The sequence below is a fragment of the Canis lupus genome, chromosome 33 (genome assembly GCF_048164855.1).
Source record: "Canis lupus baileyi chromosome 33, mCanLup2.hap1, whole genome shotgun sequence".
Taxonomy (NCBI): domain Eukaryota; kingdom Metazoa; phylum Chordata; class Mammalia; order Carnivora; family Canidae; genus Canis; species Canis lupus.
In genome coordinates, this window is record NC_132870.1 from 26,554,228 (window position 1) to 26,571,893 (window position 17,666).

Genomic DNA, 17,666 nt, shown 5'->3' on the forward strand with positions numbered 1-17,666 from the left:
AAAGAATATATTCAAGTCACAATGTCACAAGCATTTATTTATGCTTATGCTATAGCAAGCATATATCTGGGTGCTGCAAATTCAAAGCTAAATAAGAATTAGACCCTGTCCACAAGGAGCTTGATATGATCAGGTAATTCTTAAAGATAAGATGTGACAAGTAGTTCCAGTTCATTATTTCTCCAGTATTAGCAGTTTAGTGTTAGAAGTCAATTCAGAGAAACCTTAAAGTTTGAAGTTGTATCCACCTTAATAAATTCATGAATTAGAAGCAACATCTTCTAAATATACAGATACTTGCTTTCCTGTGGACAAATGATGATGTTATACCAGGTGTGAATGAATACTTTTCTTACCTTAATTGAGTGGCAAGATCTGATCCAGTAATGTCTACCTTGAGTCATTGTCCTTCTTCAATTTCTAGAAATAAAAGAGAGGAAACTCACAGCAAGTGCACGACACACCTTTGGCCATCACTCCAACTACTACCCCAGGAATGGAGGTCCATACCGGGAGCAGAAATAGTTAACTTACTTTGGCTTGTGCTCCTAACAGTTGACTGGACATGGAGCTGTCAGTTCAGTGGGGGTGAATACTAGTTTATTATTCATTAAGACTTCTGACTTCTAAGAGAAAGAAATGGACCCTACCAGAATATTCCACTTGGCAGTGTGGTTCAGTACCATAGTCCCTAAAAGCAGCTAAAGGCAGAGGTAATTTTGAAATATCAAGAAGTCTCAATTACTGAAAATGACTTTCAGCCTCAATGACTTATTTGATCTTTTTCTGAAAGCCTTGAGTTATTGCCTTGGTGGGTGTCCCAAATCTGGTGTATTCAGCACTATTCTGATTTTAGAGAATAATTTCAGGCACTGGAAGGTGCTAAGGTTTAGAAAGCACGAAATCCAGGTGAAGTAATATTGGCACAACTATTTCTTAAGGGAAAGAAAAATCAAAATAAAATAGCTTAAGTTAGAGCTATTTTCCCAAAAGTTGCCTTTCCATGAAAATAAAGTTGATGATGAATTGTACTGGTCTGCCTGAAAGCTGAGAGCAGAATTATTGACATTACTATAATACTGACCCCAATTGAGCTAAGCTTTAAATTCTAAGAAACAGGTTTTTAAACAGGTTTATAGGCCAAAGAGAGCCTGGAACACCCCAAGGGCTTGGCTTCCCTTGCCAAGTAATCAGTCAGAGCTATTACTATGGCTCTGCCTTTTCCTTGTGGCTAAATAACGGAGCCCAAGTGCACAGTTGCCAATTTCTAATGAATATTAGGTGTGGCCTCCATTTTCTACCGTTCAAGGGGATATTGGAACAACAGGGTTTGAAGCAATATCCATGAGAGAGGTAGCTTCAGGTCTCAGAAGTTAAAGCAGATTTTTAAAGCTTAGGTTGCATTTGAACTAAAATTAAAACATGTTTATTGAGGGCCTAATAAATATTTATTAAGAATGCTAGATAATATTCGAAAAAAATATGTATGCGTAGTTCTTGCCTCCTAGGAACACACCTTCTACTTGGATAGATAAAACCATCCAGAAAGTTTAATAACAATATCAGAGTTAATTTAAATAACACACCAGAAGCTGTCACGGTGAGGTTCAAGGCTAATTTCCAAAAGGATGGTAGAGAGTTTCCTGGTTTTGTAACAGACTTGAGCTCATAACCTTTGGCTATTCTTTGAAGCCCATTATCTTTCAAAAGAGAAGATATTATTTGTATCTAGAAAATAATTTTCAATCCCTTTGAAATGTTAGGACAGCACTTCTTGTTGTATGAGTTCCCCTGTGTCAGATCCACAGGAATGTGTATTAAAGGTGCAGAGTCTCATGTTCTGCTCCAGATGAAAGGGGAAGGAAAGAAAGAAAGAAAGAAGAAAGAAAGAAAGAAAGAAAGAAAGAAAGAAAGAAAGAAAGAAAGAAAGAAAGAAAGAAAGAAAAAAGAAAAGAAAAGAAAGAAAAGAAAAGAAAAGAAAAGAAAAGAAAAGAAAAGAAAAAAGGAAGGAAGGAAGGGAGGGAGGGACTGTGAGGGTCCAGTCCACGAAGCTACATATTAGCTACATATTAACAAGCACCCTGTGATAATTGTGGATACATACTCATCTTAAAAGGACACCTTCAGAGAAAGAAGCACATGGATTTTCTTCATGACTATAGATACATTCAGGGCTTGGAGATCTTAAGAAAGAAAAGACTAAAAGTATCTGGAAGCACAGTATTACATTTACATCTGTAGCCTGCAAACTGGAAATCTGCAAGTTTTATTTGTTCAACAAGGAGTATTTACAGATTCTCAGTAGTGACCCCTTAGACTGCATGAAATATTATTAATACAGTCTCTAAATTTATGGAAGTCATTTGCTAATGCTCTAGTTACTTAGCCTCTATGGGGTTATTTAAGGTTTCTGATCTGAAGGAGGAAAATGAAAAAAAAAAAAAAGCTATAAATGCAAGTGCTACTATAATTAGAATAGCCTGTCTGCTACCTCCTTTTTCTGTTTTTCTAGCTATAAATACCACCAAATCTCTGCTGCCTTTCAGAGGCCCTAGAGATCTGTTTATTTTGTAATAGGAAAAGAACTAAAGGACTTTTCTGAGTTTTTTGGTAGCTGGAAGACAAGTTTCTAGCTTTATGCCTCATTGTTAAAAATTTATATGCATTTTTCTTCTTCCAGACCGAAGCCACTATCCTCAGGAGGAAAACTAACTCTAGTCATGGGGGTATTTTGGCTGTTCATATGACTACTACAGCTCCTCCATTCAGAAGGAAGCTGAAAGCTCATGCAAAGCAGAACCTAAAAGAATAGAGTTCAATATGTTTGCCACATTTTATATTTCTTAATGTTATTCTAATGGAATGTTCCAAATTAAAATTAAAATCGTTTTTGGAAATTTTTTCAGTTCCTTGTTATGTGGCACCATGTTTGAACAAAACTATAATCATTATGATATAGCCACATAAGAAATGTGTTCATTGTAAGTCCAATTATAATGATCCCATGAAGGTAGGAGGTGTGGAAGTATTCATATTAAGTTAGTTTCCCCATAAAAGGATAAATGAACACAATCTAATTTCTTCCTTCCTGAATTGTCCTTGGCTGGGGTTAACTTCAAAATTTCAGCCTAAAAGGGAGACTTTAAAAAAATGATGAGCAAGTAAGGAGACCCTATAACATAATACTACTATGCCATTACTCCAACAGGTTTTCCCTGTTAGAAAATCTCTCAGGTTCCTTTTTGTACAATGCTACACTTACGTTAAACACCATGCTAATTTATGTCATAGTATTTGTTTTATTTGGTTGAAATAAATGAAAAAGAAAAAAATCTATATCTTTTTTAGGAGTCAAAAGAATAATCTTTTCTTTCAACTTCAAATTTCGTGTTTTGGCTCCCAAACGATCACGTTGTTCACTTGTTCTCTTCCATAGAAAAATGCATTTATATTTTTATTCAACTTCTCCCCAAAATTTTCTGATCTATGATCTACAAAGCATACTAGGAAAATGAAATTCTCATTAGAAGGGGACAGAGATTAAGACAAAAATGTGAGCTTAAAGGAAATGAATAGAAGGAAATACAGGGTTCAGGGTGGCACAATTTCTTTCATTGACATAGAAGAGTTCTTCAAACAACAATAATTGCCTGAAATGATAGCAGCCGCTGATTTTTTAAACATTAGAATTCTTTACTTGATTCCAACAAGAAGGTCTTAAAGTCAGCACAACCTAGTTATTTTGGGGTATCTAGGAATCCGTTCATATAAGATGTCTGAAGAGTGAAGGAGTAATTGTTTTTACATATATGTATACCATTGTTTTTTGCATATATGGAGTACTGGGATTGATTTTTTCAAACTTAAGTCCATTAAAATTTATGAAATTCAAACTACATATTTATCATGGATTTTCTCAGTGAAAATGAAAAAAACATCTACTATTATGAGATGGGGGTCACAGTATTTTTATTTTTTTACACTGAAAATATTCAGGGCAAATGGATGGCTCAGTAATTAAGTGTCTGTCTTCTGCCCAGGATCCCAAGGTCCTGGGATCCAGCCCAGCATCAGGCTCCCTGCTCCGTGGGGAGCCTGCTTCTCCCTCTCCCTCTGCCTGCCAGCCCCCCTGCTTGTGCGCTCTCTCTCTCTCTCTCTGTCAAATAAATAAAAACTTTTTTTTAAGTGACAGTGTTATGGAGAAAAAATAAAACAGGGAATGAAGATAAAGAGAAGCATAGGAGGCAAGGCAAAATTTTTTAAAAATTGGTCCAGGAACGTTTCATTGGGAAGAAGAAACCTTTGAGCAAAGACCTGAAGGAGATACAGAGGGCACCATATAGATACCTAAGGAAAGAGCAAGCCAGCAGAACTGCAAGTGCCAAGACCTGGAGGCAGAAGCCTGCCTTTGGACTTCAGTAAGATCAAGGAGGCTGTGTGGTTGCCATAGTTTGGGGGAGTTTGTGAACAACAGGAAATGAGGTAGAGAAGAAATCAAGAGAGATCAAGTTGCCTTGGAAGGACATTCGTTGTACTGAGCAAAATGGAAGCCACGAAAGCTAGTAATAGTTACTGGAAGTTTTTGTGGGAATTACCTTATTAAATAGGTGAATTGTTCATAACTTGCATTAATACTGTATATAGAGATATTCTGTAGTGCCTGATGGTCATTTCCGGCAAGTCATTTATACTTTACTCTGGAGTCTTGTAATCTATTTAATGGATTCTCTTTTTTTCATGATGTAAACAAAAAAATTGATGTTTAAATCCATTTTTGCATAATCAAAAACAATAGTTCTAAGATCCAAATCAATAGTTTTTACCCTAGACAGCATGAAACAAAGTTAGTGTATGTACGCTACAGATAAAATTTTAGGGATGTGATTATAAAATAATGAGACCAAGTCTATAAAACGTTCATGGAAAAATAACACCGCTTTATTTAGTGAAAATTTAAAGATTTTATAATGTTTGCATTTACCTCAAATATGCAGATTTACATTAATTTACTTTTCTCCTCCTCTCTTACAGGAAGATATATATGCAAGAGTAAGTACCTTGTTTTAATAATAGAAATCAAATGTAACTATAATGGGAGAGTGGGGGAATGGCATAACTGGGTGACAGGCATTAAGGAGGTCACTTGAAGTAATGAGCACTGGTTGTTATATGCAACTGATGAATCACTGAACTCTGCCTCTGAAACTAATAATATACTATATGTTAAGTAAATTAAATTTAAATAAAACTTTAAAATATATATATATAACGGGGATAAAGCTGTTGAGTATTTCCAAAAATTAGAAGTTTTGGTTTTTACAATTATGTCTATTGCTTTTAATACATTATTTCCATTTATCTGAGGTGATCCTACATATTAAATTATCTCATGTACTTTACAAAATGTTTTTGAAGACTCCTGGTGTATAATTTATTTAAATCACAAGTTTGTTGGTGCCAGGAACTTTTTAGGAACTGCTCATCACATATATTACTTAGGAATATTAATGTGTTCAAAAACACACCTTCTTAAGAACTACATTAGACTTTAAAAAATCTTAGATAAATAGTCTACTGGTTTTGAAGTTTCTGTAGATTAATGTACAAAAGAAAAGATTCTTTGTGCGTTATAGTAAATATTGGGTTTCTTCTAATTTAGATTATTATATGATTTATAGAGAAAAAAACAAATACACATATATATATAATATGTTCAATATACCTAAAATATTAATAGGAAATAACTTGTCACTAAGACAATATAGAAATTATATTATAAAGTAGCACACATATACACACACTTTGGAAGATGTCCATTTTTATAGAAGGGAAAGCATAGTCTAGTCTAGTACTGAATGGTTGATACTGGCTTAAATACAAACTCATATTTATAAGGACTTTAAAAAAGCACATTTGGTTTAGCATGGTCAGCAATAATCTAAGGACCTGAGTTCCTAGTCTGTGTGTTTGTTTGTGTACATGTGTCTGTGTGTGCCTGTGTATTCTAAATTCCTGAAACTGTACATCAGGAAATAAAAAGCCTACAATATAAAAATTATATTACTTAATTTAATCTGTAAACACCTGTCATTCATGCTTTGTTACAGAGCAACAATGAGGAAAGATAGAATTCCAGAAGTGAGGTGCAAGAACCAGGCATCCATCATAAAGGGGACTGAGAAGTTAGTTTTTGACATAGCAAACAGGCACCAAACGCAACCAGTCCTCTCACTTTATGAGTCTTTTCTTCCAAAAGTAAAAAATATATATATGTGTATATATACACATGTGTGCATATATACATGTATATATGTGTGTGTGTGTATATATGTATATATGTATATATATATACACACACACACATCCTACAGTGCAAACAAATGTAATTTTTTTCAATGAGTTCCCAATTCTGAAACAATTGAATTTGAAAAAGTGCATAATGGGTGGGGGCCTTTGTCCTTTCACACACTGGGGTCTTCCTGGCTTCTCTTCAGTGATAGCCGGTGTGGTTGGAGGGGGTGGGGAGATTATGGTCTCATTAAAAACCCTGTGCCCCTGGCATAGTGCCTAGGACCGGAGATTTACACAGAGGAACTATGTGAATTACAGAAGAACTTCCTGTGCTACAAATTCTGCTCAGGTTTCCTTTCCTAAAGCTTAGGTCTTTATAACCAAAAGACCAAAAAGAGGGAGAGAGATTCAGAGCAGAGTGAGAGATTCTTTTAATATAGTTAGCATGCACAGGCTCCTACACACAGAATACAACAAACAGTACATTGTATTGAAATGCTTGCTTAAAAAAATCTCAATAGCTTTTAGGACAATCCCGCTGTGTGGGAGTTAGCAGGCTTTGTATGCCCCCTCTAGCCTATTCTATACATCAAGAACTGGAAAAGAGGACGAGCAATCGCAGCATGTGGCTGGATGCACATCAAAGCTACATTTGCCATGAGTTATTTTCCTTCCTGCTTCTCTCACTCTGGTCATGAGGTGCACATGCTGCCACATAAAAGGGTAAAAAGCAATGTCAAGTGCTTTGTAATTGTTTGGCTCCTTAGCAGCTAAGGCCAGGAATATTGCAGCCAAGAGTGCATTTAGGAAATGTGGGTTTTTTGATACTTCAAAAAAAAAAATCTCCCTACTTATGGAAACGGAAAATTGTGTGCGGGTTCTTTTTTTTAGAGTTTACATTTTAAAAAATGCAGAAAAAGACAAGAATACTTATAACTCCTAAAATGTTTATTTTGAATTATAATCTTATGCAAACATCATAGACAGTATTAAAGTGACAAGAATCATAGAATCCTGCACCAAAAATCCCCCTAAAAGCATTTGATATAAGTCCCATGTTTGAAAGCAAGAAAAACATAACCATTCTAAATTTAACTATCTCCAGAAATGCAGTGTTTCATCTTTATGCTTTTACACTTTTTTTTTTTTTTACATGTGCTCTCTGTCTTGATCAGATATTTCTACCTTTGGATTCAGGGTTTCTATCGATCTCAAAATGTTATAAGTTATTTCTCCTTTCTTAAGCTTTATATTTTTAAAATCCTTAAAGAAACACTGTGAAATATATTTTTAAAATTATTAAAGAAACACTGTGAAATACAGAAAATCAAAATGAAGACCGTGGAGACAATCGGTAGTCACATTCCACAGTTAACTGTTGTAACATTTCATGAGTCCCTCACTTCATAGCAATTTTTTCTCCACACACATGCATATTGACTAACATGGGACCACTATATATTTCCTGTATGTCAACTTACTACCTCATTCATCAGTATATCATGGACACCTTTCTATGTTAGTAAATATAAATCCACATTGCTTTGTGACTGCATAATATTTTACCTGATGTATATACCATAATTTAGTTTACCAAACCCTTATAGATACTTGAATAGTGTCTATCTGTCCTATAAAGATGGATGTTTTGTGTTCATTCTTATAAATGATCTCTGTACAATAATTTGATTTTCTTAGAAGGAGTTTCTAAAAGTGGAATTGCTAGATCCAAAGGCTCTTGATACTTAGTGCCAGAAAATTTAAGAAAAGTTGAACTAGGGATGCCTGGATGGCTCAGGGGTTGAGTGTCTGCCTTTGGCTCAGGGCGTGATCCCGGGAACCAGGATTGACTCCCACAATGGGCTCCCAGCAAAAAGCCTTTAATGTTGTGTCCTGCTTAAAAACTATAAGATTGTTTTAAAGTGTAATCCCTGTTTCCTTTACATTCTTATGTAATTTCATTTTTAACATTAAAATCTTTGATCTATATGGAAATTATTTTGGTATAAAGGATTCATTTTTGATATTTTCTTCTATATAACTAGATAATTATCGCAATGCCTGATACTGAATAATTCATTTTTTCTATTGAGTAAGAATGTCAAATTTATTATGTACTTCATTTTCATACATATTTGTATTTATTTCTTGATTTTTTTATTTTGTGCTACTCTTCTATCTATATATGAACCCATACCAAACTGCTTTCATTTCTACAGCTTTATATTTTAGTGTAAGATATAACTATAGTTGACCCTTAAACAGAATAGGGTTTGGGGTGCTGACTCCCATGCAATTGAAAAGCCATGTATAGCTTTTGATTCCTAATAAACTTTACTAATACTCTACTGTTGACCAAAAGCCTTACTGAGAATATAATTAGTCAATTAACATATATGTTATATGTTCTATAAATTATATACTGTGTTCTTATAATAAAGTAAGCTAGAGAAAAGAAAATTTATTAAGAAAATCATAAGTTGAGGGCACCTGGGTAGCTCAGTCGGTAGACTCTTGATTTTGACTCAGGTCATGATTTCAGGGTCTTGGGATCCAGCCCCTCATTTGGTTCTGCATTCAGCAGGGAGTTTGCTTGAGGATTCTCTTTCTCCCTCTGCTCCTCCTCCCAGAGCTCGTGCTCGCTCTCTCAAATAAATAAATACATTTTTAAAAAAGATAAAAACAAAGAAAATCATAAGGAAGAGAAAATATACTCAGTATTGTGCTGTATTTATTTAAAAAATCCATTGTATAAGTGGACATACACAATTCAAATCCATGTTGTTCAAGGGTCAACTATAATCTCTGCTCAATACTCTTCAGAATTTTCTTGAATATTTTTGCATGTTTCCTTCTTTAAAACTTTTGTGTTTTTGTAAAACTATATGTAGCATCGTTTAAAAAGCCACATAGCTGGGCAACTAGGTGGCTTAGTCTGTAAGTGTTTGCCTTCGGCTCAGGGTCATGATCTCAAATCTTGGACTAGAGCCCCGCATTGGGCTCCCTGCTCAGCTGGGAGTCTGCTGCTTCCTGCCCTGCTTGTTCTCTCTCTCTCTTTTCTCTCTCTCAAATAAATAAAATCTTTACGAAAAAAAAAGTCAAATAGTTCTATAGGATTTAGGAAAATTAGCAATTCCCTCTTCTCTCACCTGCTTCTAAAGAACATAGGCATTTTACTTAATATTTTGGTACTTAATCTTCATGATGTTAAAAACATGTTTGGTTTTTCCCATTGTAAGTATTATGTTTTGACTTCCATCTATGGAACACAAGAATTTCTCTCTCCCTATGCCATCTCGACTACACACACACCCTTCCCATCTCTCCATTTTTCCCATGTGATTACATTGTCATTTGGATTAGAACAATAGTCAGTGTTTGATTTATTATATTTGAGTATATCTGAGTAAATTTCTTTTCAGAGCTAAACCTTGGAATAAACTGATTACTTGTTTTTCTGGGAGTTAACTGTTTATTTATTTTCATTTTCTTAGTTTTCTTTGTTTTAATCATTAATGCCACACTCACAGCCAGTTATCTCTTAAGACAGATGGATGCATTATGGATGCTATCAATTTCATCTCCCTAAAACAGCTTCTCTCAGAGCTATCTGACCTGTTGAGTTTGGACCAGGTGACTGGGCACAGCTGTCTTTGAGGAACTCTTGTCATCCTGGAGAATCTCTCTCTCTTTTTTTTTTAATAATAAATTTATTTTTTATTGGTGTTCAATTTGCCAACATACAGAATAACACCCAGTGCTCATCCCGTCAAGTGCCCTCCTCAGTGCCCACCACCCAGTCACCCCCACCCTCCTTCCCTTCCACCACCCCTAGTCGTTTCCCAGAGTTAGGAGTCTTCATGTTCTGTCTCCCTTTCTGATATTTCCTACCCATTTCTTCTCCCTTCCCCTCTATTCCCTTTCACTATTATTTATATTCCCCAAATAAATGAGACCATATAATTTTTGTCCTTCTCCAATTGACTTATTTCACTCAGCATAATACCCTCCAGTTCCATCCACATCGAAGCAAATGGTGGGTATTTGTCATTTCTAATGGCTGAGGAATATTCCATTGTATCCAGTCATCCTGGAGAATCTCTTTACCTCTTTCCTGTTTTTAGTGCATCCTTCAATAGGTTCCTGTGTTCACCAAGAATACATGGGAAGTAAAATTTTAAGAAATTTTATATCCAAAAATATTTATTTTACCCTCACACATGATTTATAGTTTGATCAAGTATAGAATTCTAAATTAGGGAATCCCTGGGTGGCTCAGCGGTTTAGTGCCTGCCTTCAGCCCAGGGCATGATCCTAGAGTTCTGGGATTGAGTCCCACATCAGGCTCCCTGCATGCAGCCTGTTACTCCCTCTGCCTGTGTCTCTGCCTCTCTCTCTCTCTGTGTGTCTCTCATGAATAAATAAATAAAGTCTTTAAAAAAAAAGAATTCTGAATTAAAAATCCTTCATTTTAGAACTTAAGGGTAATTCTTCATAATTTTCTAGTTTTCAGCATTACCATAAGACATTTAAAGTTTTTTCTCATTCTTCACCATTTGTTTGTACCCATTTGTTTACATATTTCTCTGAAGGATTGTAGGGTCTTCTATTTGTCCCCAGTAGTCTGAAGTTTTAGGAATTCCCAGGTGTGAATCCATTTCATCCATTGTGCTGAGTTCTCAGCAAGTTCTTTCAACATGCTAACTCCTGTTCTGTTCTTGAATTATTTTACTGATGATTTCCTCCCCATATATACTCTGTTCTCACTTTCCGGGACTCTACTTATTTCAATATTGGATCTTTTAGACCAATCTTCTAATTTTTCACATTTTTGTTCTCTTTTCTATCCCTTTGAATTTTTTATCTTCTTTCTGGAAAGTCCCTGAACATTTTCTTCAATACCTGTGAGATTTTATTTGTTATTATCCTTTTAATTTCCAAGAGCTCTTTCTTAGTTCTCCAAATGATCTCCCTTATTTGTACAGCACTCTAAAAATTAGGCTGTTTTGGGGGAGCCTGGGTGGCTCAGCGGTTTAGCGCCACCTTCAGCCCAGAGCCTGATCCTGGAGACCTGGGGTTGAGTCCCACTTCAGGCTCCCTGCATGGACCCTGCTTCTCCCTCTGCCTTGTCTCTGCCAATTTCTCTCTCTCTCTCATGAATAAATAAATAAAATATTTTTTAAAAATTAGGCTGTTTCTTCAGCAGGTTTCCAACTAGTCCTTCTTATTCTAATTCCCACCTCCCTCTCTCTCCACTTCCACAGTTTCTCAGGGTCTAATTAATGAATCTTTGGAGAAATGATTAAATTATTGTCTCTCCATATTACTGGTTCTCTCCAATTTGAATCTCTCTGGTAATAAATCAATTACCATTCATTCATGTTCTTTACATCTTCTGAAATTTCTTAATGGTTCTGTATTTATTTTCACAATTTTTTATTTGTGTCAAATCCTATTTGTTTATTATTAGTATAGTGATATACAGTTTTTTCTAAAATTGACTTAAGGTGTTTTAAAGGGAGAGTGAATTGAAAATAAATTCAATAATAGTGTACATGTTTTGTGGCTACTGTAAAATTAATATTAAATTTAGGATACTTGTGGTCATAGAACAGAGGAAATTCAAAGTAAATTCAAAGTAATATGATCAATAGTTAAATGATTATTTTTCCTTCCTCTGTTTTCTCCCTCTAATTAAGATATATTGGTGTATCTCAATGTTGTATATCTGATTCTTCGTCCTCCACCACAGTTTTTACATTGTTTAAATGTCATTTTTACTTTCATTGTGTGACTGTTTTCTTGTTTCTGATGCGAAGCTCTTTATAGCAAAACTGGGTGCTGCTAAAACAAAGCCAGCTGTGTTTACTTGACTTTGTAAAGTCCTAATAATTCACAACAAGATTAGTGTAGCTACTTATGGTACTAAATATTTGCCAAAGTATTCATGATAAAACAGAGGAAGATGAAACAGAATTACAAATTAATGACTACCTTAGTTTTTAGCCTAGTGTATATGGGAAATTGTTACTTTTTTGCTGGGGATACATGTGATAATGGGTGCGTGGCTGAGCTGGGTTATATCACACATACAACTCATTTGCCTCTTGCAGTTATCAGAACTTAATCTTACCCAAAGGGATTAGATGGGGTGAATGCCTGGAGTGTCATTATCTTAAAAGACATCCTCTATCTTTTCTACCATATTGCTTGTCTGTGTGATGCAGATATCAGAACATCATTGCTCATCACTTGGGCTGTCCAAAGTACATGTCTGAAGACAAAAGTGTCTGGGAGATTTCTCATTTTTAAGAAAGCCTTTCTAAATATTTGCATTTCTGATACTTTTAAGAGAAACAGTAATCATTTATAATTGGTATTATTATCGTTTGAAACAGGAAAGGGAGGTAATAGAACTTTGATGTCAAAACGGAATGGAAAAAAAAGTAATGATAAGATAGGGACACAACTAAAGGGTTGAGGCTGGTTTTTTGAAAGATCTTAATAAGGAAGAAAGAAGGCAGCTCAGAGATACTAGACTGTCCTTTAATGTATCTGGGGATGTTTTTAGTAGTTAAAAAATTTAAATATGCATATAGCAATAGACCACACTAATAAACTACCTTATTAAAATTGAATTTTCTTTGAGTTGTTTGATTATATTTTGATAGCATTTCAGTTATTTTTAGAAGATTAATTAAACTAATATTTGGTGACAAAGGGAAAATGCAGAAGAAATTCTGATTATATTCATACAGATAATATGATTTCTTCTAATTAAGTTAATGCCTTCCATATTCCAGACCTGTTCTTATTTAAGGGAATAATTTCTACTCAACTGTCTAAACTATTGTATTGTTGAAGAATCTCTGCTTAAGATATATAAGAAAATGCCGTATTTCATATTTGAATATTCTGCTTTTGATACACCATTAGTTAGAAAATATATTTTTAGTTACTTTTTTTTTAGCATTCATAATAGATTTACAGTTTTTCCCATCCACTTCACCCAGTCCTCTGGGAAACCAAAATATCTCTCTCTCCCTATCTCCCTCATTCCCTCCTTGCCATCCTGTCTCCTTACATACCTTCCTCCCTTCCTTAATAGATTTGGTATAAATGGGAAGAAGGTACAAGATAAATCATATTAAAACAACTCTTTACTCCCTTGCAGACCTTTAATACTTACTTTAATTTTCCTTAAAAAAAATATTGCCTTTTGGTTTGCTTCCATCTTTTTCTATTATAGTATCATCTTTTTCTCAGCATGTGATAAAACTCCTCAATCTATTATTCAGGACCATTGTGCAATTTTTTTTGGCAAAAAATTCAATATAAAATAAAAACACATTACAGAAAATCTGAAATCTATCACTTCAATCTCCAAATATTCATTGAGAAAATACTATATGTTGTGCCAGAGATGTAGTGATGACAGAGAAATTGCGCATAAACTGGTAAGTGGGGAAACAAAATGATTCCAGAGGGTTAATAAGTGCTATGATAAAAATAAAAATGAGGAGATGTGGACAGAGTGACTGATGTGTATGTGTGTGTACACATGTGTGTGCATGCACATGATCATTTAAAGTTTCTTAGTTTCTCATTTATCAAATGAAGAGTTCAAATAGATGATCTCTAAGGTGTTAGCAGACCTTTTCTAATGATAAACTTTTCTAATATTGTCCAAATTTTTTTAGATCCATTTCACTGTTCCAATGATGTGGTATGTTGTCTATTTATATTGATATTTAGAAATAATAATTGAAGAATTAAAAAAATTAAACTATTAGGATGTGAAAACTGTCAATATTCTTATCTACTAAAAAACCAAATGAAAACAAAACCCAAAAACCCAAATCCAAACAAACAAAAAACCTAAAAGAAAATAAATGTGTATATCTGTCCACCAGAAGGGATTCAAAGCCCAATTTGTATCCATGCTCATTTATAGTGTCTCTTTATTTGCCTTTTTGCAAAAACAAACAAACAAACAAACAAACAAACAAAAAAACCCATCTTTTAGAAACTACTAACTTCTTACTAAAAAAATGAATGACAGTGGATTGGACAATGACATGACCAGTTCACTTTCTATGAACTGCTTGGCTAGTTGGAATGGTTGTAATCTCACCTCAGAAGCTCCTAAAGGAAGAGTCAGGCATGAGCATTCACTTTTGTGTAGCCATTTGAAGATCTGTTGGTTAAGAAGAATTCTACGTGGAAAGTCATGGAAAGTATCATGTGATAGCAATGATTAGTAACAGTGGTGGTATTAATAATTAATTTAGGGAGCTATTGCATTTATTATAAATCTCTTTTGGAAACCGTGGTAGAACCTCTGAAACACTATGAATTCGACTATTCAATTTGGTAGAAGAGAGGAGACAATGCTTTCTTTTAACGATACTTGGCAAGTCATCTGTTTAAATAATTAATTTCTTTTCCTCACTAATAATCACAAAAGTGCCATCAGGAAAATGCATTTTTCTTGGTTGTCATGGAAAAATGCATTCTGAAATTGTTTCCAACTATTGTTATGAATTTTGTTATTTAAAAAAATATATAAGTGGAACATGGATAGAAATCCTGCTTTGAGTTCTCAATGGACAGATACACTCACGTGTTCTTGTAAGCTTTTGCTTGGTAGTAGGGTCTTTCAGCCTGGCTTCTTTCTGTCATCCATCGCTCTTGCTTCATTTTTAGAAATGGTATGCAGCCACATGGAGGAAAAATAAAGGAAAAAAACAGTTTCAAGATTAATCATAAAAATCACAAAAATGAAAAGGAGTTAGTAAGACAAATGTCTGTGAAACTGATATTAGTTATGTCTATTGTAGAGGCAAGCCAAACCTACTGGACATGGGCTCTTTGATGATCAAACCAATCCAGCGTGTAATGAAATACCCGCTCTTGCTGTGTGAACTCCAGGGCTCCACCCCTCCCTCTCACCCTGACTTTGGGGCGCTGGGGGATGCCTTTATTGCAGTGAAAGACATTAACGTGAACATCAATGAATTCAAAAGACGGAAGGATTTAGGTAAGAAGAGACATGATGAATTGAGTGTTTACTGTGATTGAAGTGTTCTGCTTATGCTCCTGAGAATCAGAATATCTAAGTAGTTACAGCAGTTTTCAGTGATCATTCACTTGATATCTAGAGTTAGAGGTTGGGAGCAGAGTGTAGCTCTGCCTGGCCAGCTGAGTTCAGGAGATCATGAGGCACAAAAGAAAGAAAGAAAGAAAGAAAGAAAGAAAGAAAGAAAGAAAGAAAGAAAGAAAGAAAGAAAGAAAAGAAAAAGAAAATGAAATTTTTAAAAATCAAGCAGCCCTATACTTGAATTCTTTTGACCCCCTCACGCCTTGTGACATACTGTGGGCTAAAGATACCATAGCACATTGTTCTCCTGTCACTGGTGATATGTGTGGTAAGAAGGAGACACGGCATGGCCAGGAAGCTAGAGTAGTGAGAATCTAAAGCCAAATCAGTGATCAAACAGGCCCAGCTAATACATCAAGCTCATCTGGTTCTGGCACATAAAGAATGTAGATTTTGTAGCAATAATATAATATAATAATCCCTCTATTGAAGGGAACAAGTATATTTCTTTCTCAAATTAAAAAATTATTGTTACGAATTTGTTAGCCAAGATGTAAAATTCATGTCTGAAGTGGAATGTAGATTTCAAAACAGGAGGCACAATTATAGGGTTCCTATCATCCCAGATGTAGTAATGTACTGGGATAGATTGTGTGTGTCCTTTGTCAGTGTGATTTGTGTCCATAAGTTCTTAATTGGCTTTTTACTTCTAATACTAAATCTCAATTCAACATTAAAGCAATGGTAGGACTTTAGAGCTAACTGCTCCAACAACTTCATTTATTTACATTGTTTTTCTTTTCTAAATTTATATTCAAAAATAGTATGTATTTATATTAATAAATTAAAATTACAAAGAAGGGACTAGAGAAAAAAAGTAAAAGTTGTAGAGGAAGAGACACCATAAACAAATTAAAAGACAGTCCATAGGCAAAGGATTACTATATAGAATATACCATTACTGATATTTAATCAATAATAAAAACATTCTAGGGACGCCTGGGTAGCTCAGCGGTTGGGAGTCCGCCTTCAGCTCAGAGCGTGATTCTGGAGTCCTGGGATCGAGTCCTGCATTCAGCTCCTGCATGGAGCCTGCTTCTTCCTCTGCCTGTGTCTCTGCCTCTCTCTCTGTGTCGCTCATGAATAAATGAATAAAATCTTTAAAAAATAAAAAATAAATTCTAATACAAAAAAAAAGGTTAGTAATAGAAGGAAGTAGTTCAGAAAGACCAATACATTTCTAAATGTTAAGCTTCACTTATAATCAGAGAAATGCAAATTAAAATCACAATGACACATCATTCTCATCCTATCAGATTGGCAAAAAGATTTTTAAGGGACAATGTTAGGTGCTGAATCTCAATCTGCAGATGAGAAGTCTTCAGACTTTCTACGTCTTTTTTTTTTTCTATTTTCTTTCTTCTCTTCTCCTTCTTTCCATCTTTCCTGAACACATGTGGCACTACAGTTTGCTGGGGTTTGCTTTTAAACTTAATTACATATCATGAACATTCTTCTAGTTAATATTGACCTTCAGTGGTTCCCTAGTTTTCCATTTCTGAGTATGTCATAATTTAGTTCACTGTTCCTCTATGGATAAACTTTTTGATTGTTCTAGAATTGTGCTATTGGAAAATGTGCTGTAGGGAACAAAACATTGTATGCCTGATATGGAAAGCAGCTTCTCTGCACAGATTTCTTGCTATAGACTATACGTTTAGAAGGTTCTGCTCATTTGTTCTCCATAAAAAATGTATTGGTTTAATCCTCACCAACGGTGTGTGAGATTGCCCATCGCCCGGCACCCTTACCGGAACTGAATTGTAGAAGTATTTAACATTTTGAACAACAGGAGAAGTGAAAATGATCTTAAAGATAAAAAGATAAAGCTCAGAGAGGTGACTCAGCTTTCCCCAAATGTCTCAGCTAGTGGAGAGCCAGCTACTCTAGAGTCTAAGGTCTCCTTGTGTTGGGTGCAGTTTCCTTAGCTAGGTCTTAAGGCTTCATTCTAGAGACTGAAGACAATATATTATCTGAGAAGAGAGAAAGTTTTTCTCCAGTGCCAAGTATTTTTTAAATGTGTTAAGTACATGGATCTTGAGCTTTGAGGAGCTCAAGTCCCTGAACACCTGAGTTTCCAGTCAGTGGGTTGGGCAGCTGGGCTTATGCCTGGGGAGTGGGGCCAGAGCATATTGCATCTGCATCAGAGGGTCAAAAATCACTTGGACTTCTATCTTAAATACGGATCTTGAATTCTTTGGATGAAACATACACT

The 17,666-nt window shown here is 34.9% G+C and overlaps 1 protein-coding gene across 2 annotated transcripts in view; it reads left to right on the forward strand.

Moving 5' to 3' along the window:
- ARHGEF38 (Rho guanine nucleotide exchange factor 38) overlaps window positions 1-17,666 on the forward strand; it is a 122,316-nt gene that overhangs the window by 76,953 nt on the left and 27,697 nt on the right. For both annotated transcript variants that reach the window (XM_072810290.1, XM_072810291.1), the window contains exons 5-6: window positions 5,032-5,049; window positions 15,132-15,331. In XM_072810290.1, coding sequence (XP_072666391.1) covers window positions 5,032-5,049; window positions 15,132-15,331 — 218 coding nt within the window. The remainder of the gene's footprint in view (window positions 1-5,031; window positions 5,050-15,131; window positions 15,332-17,666) is intronic.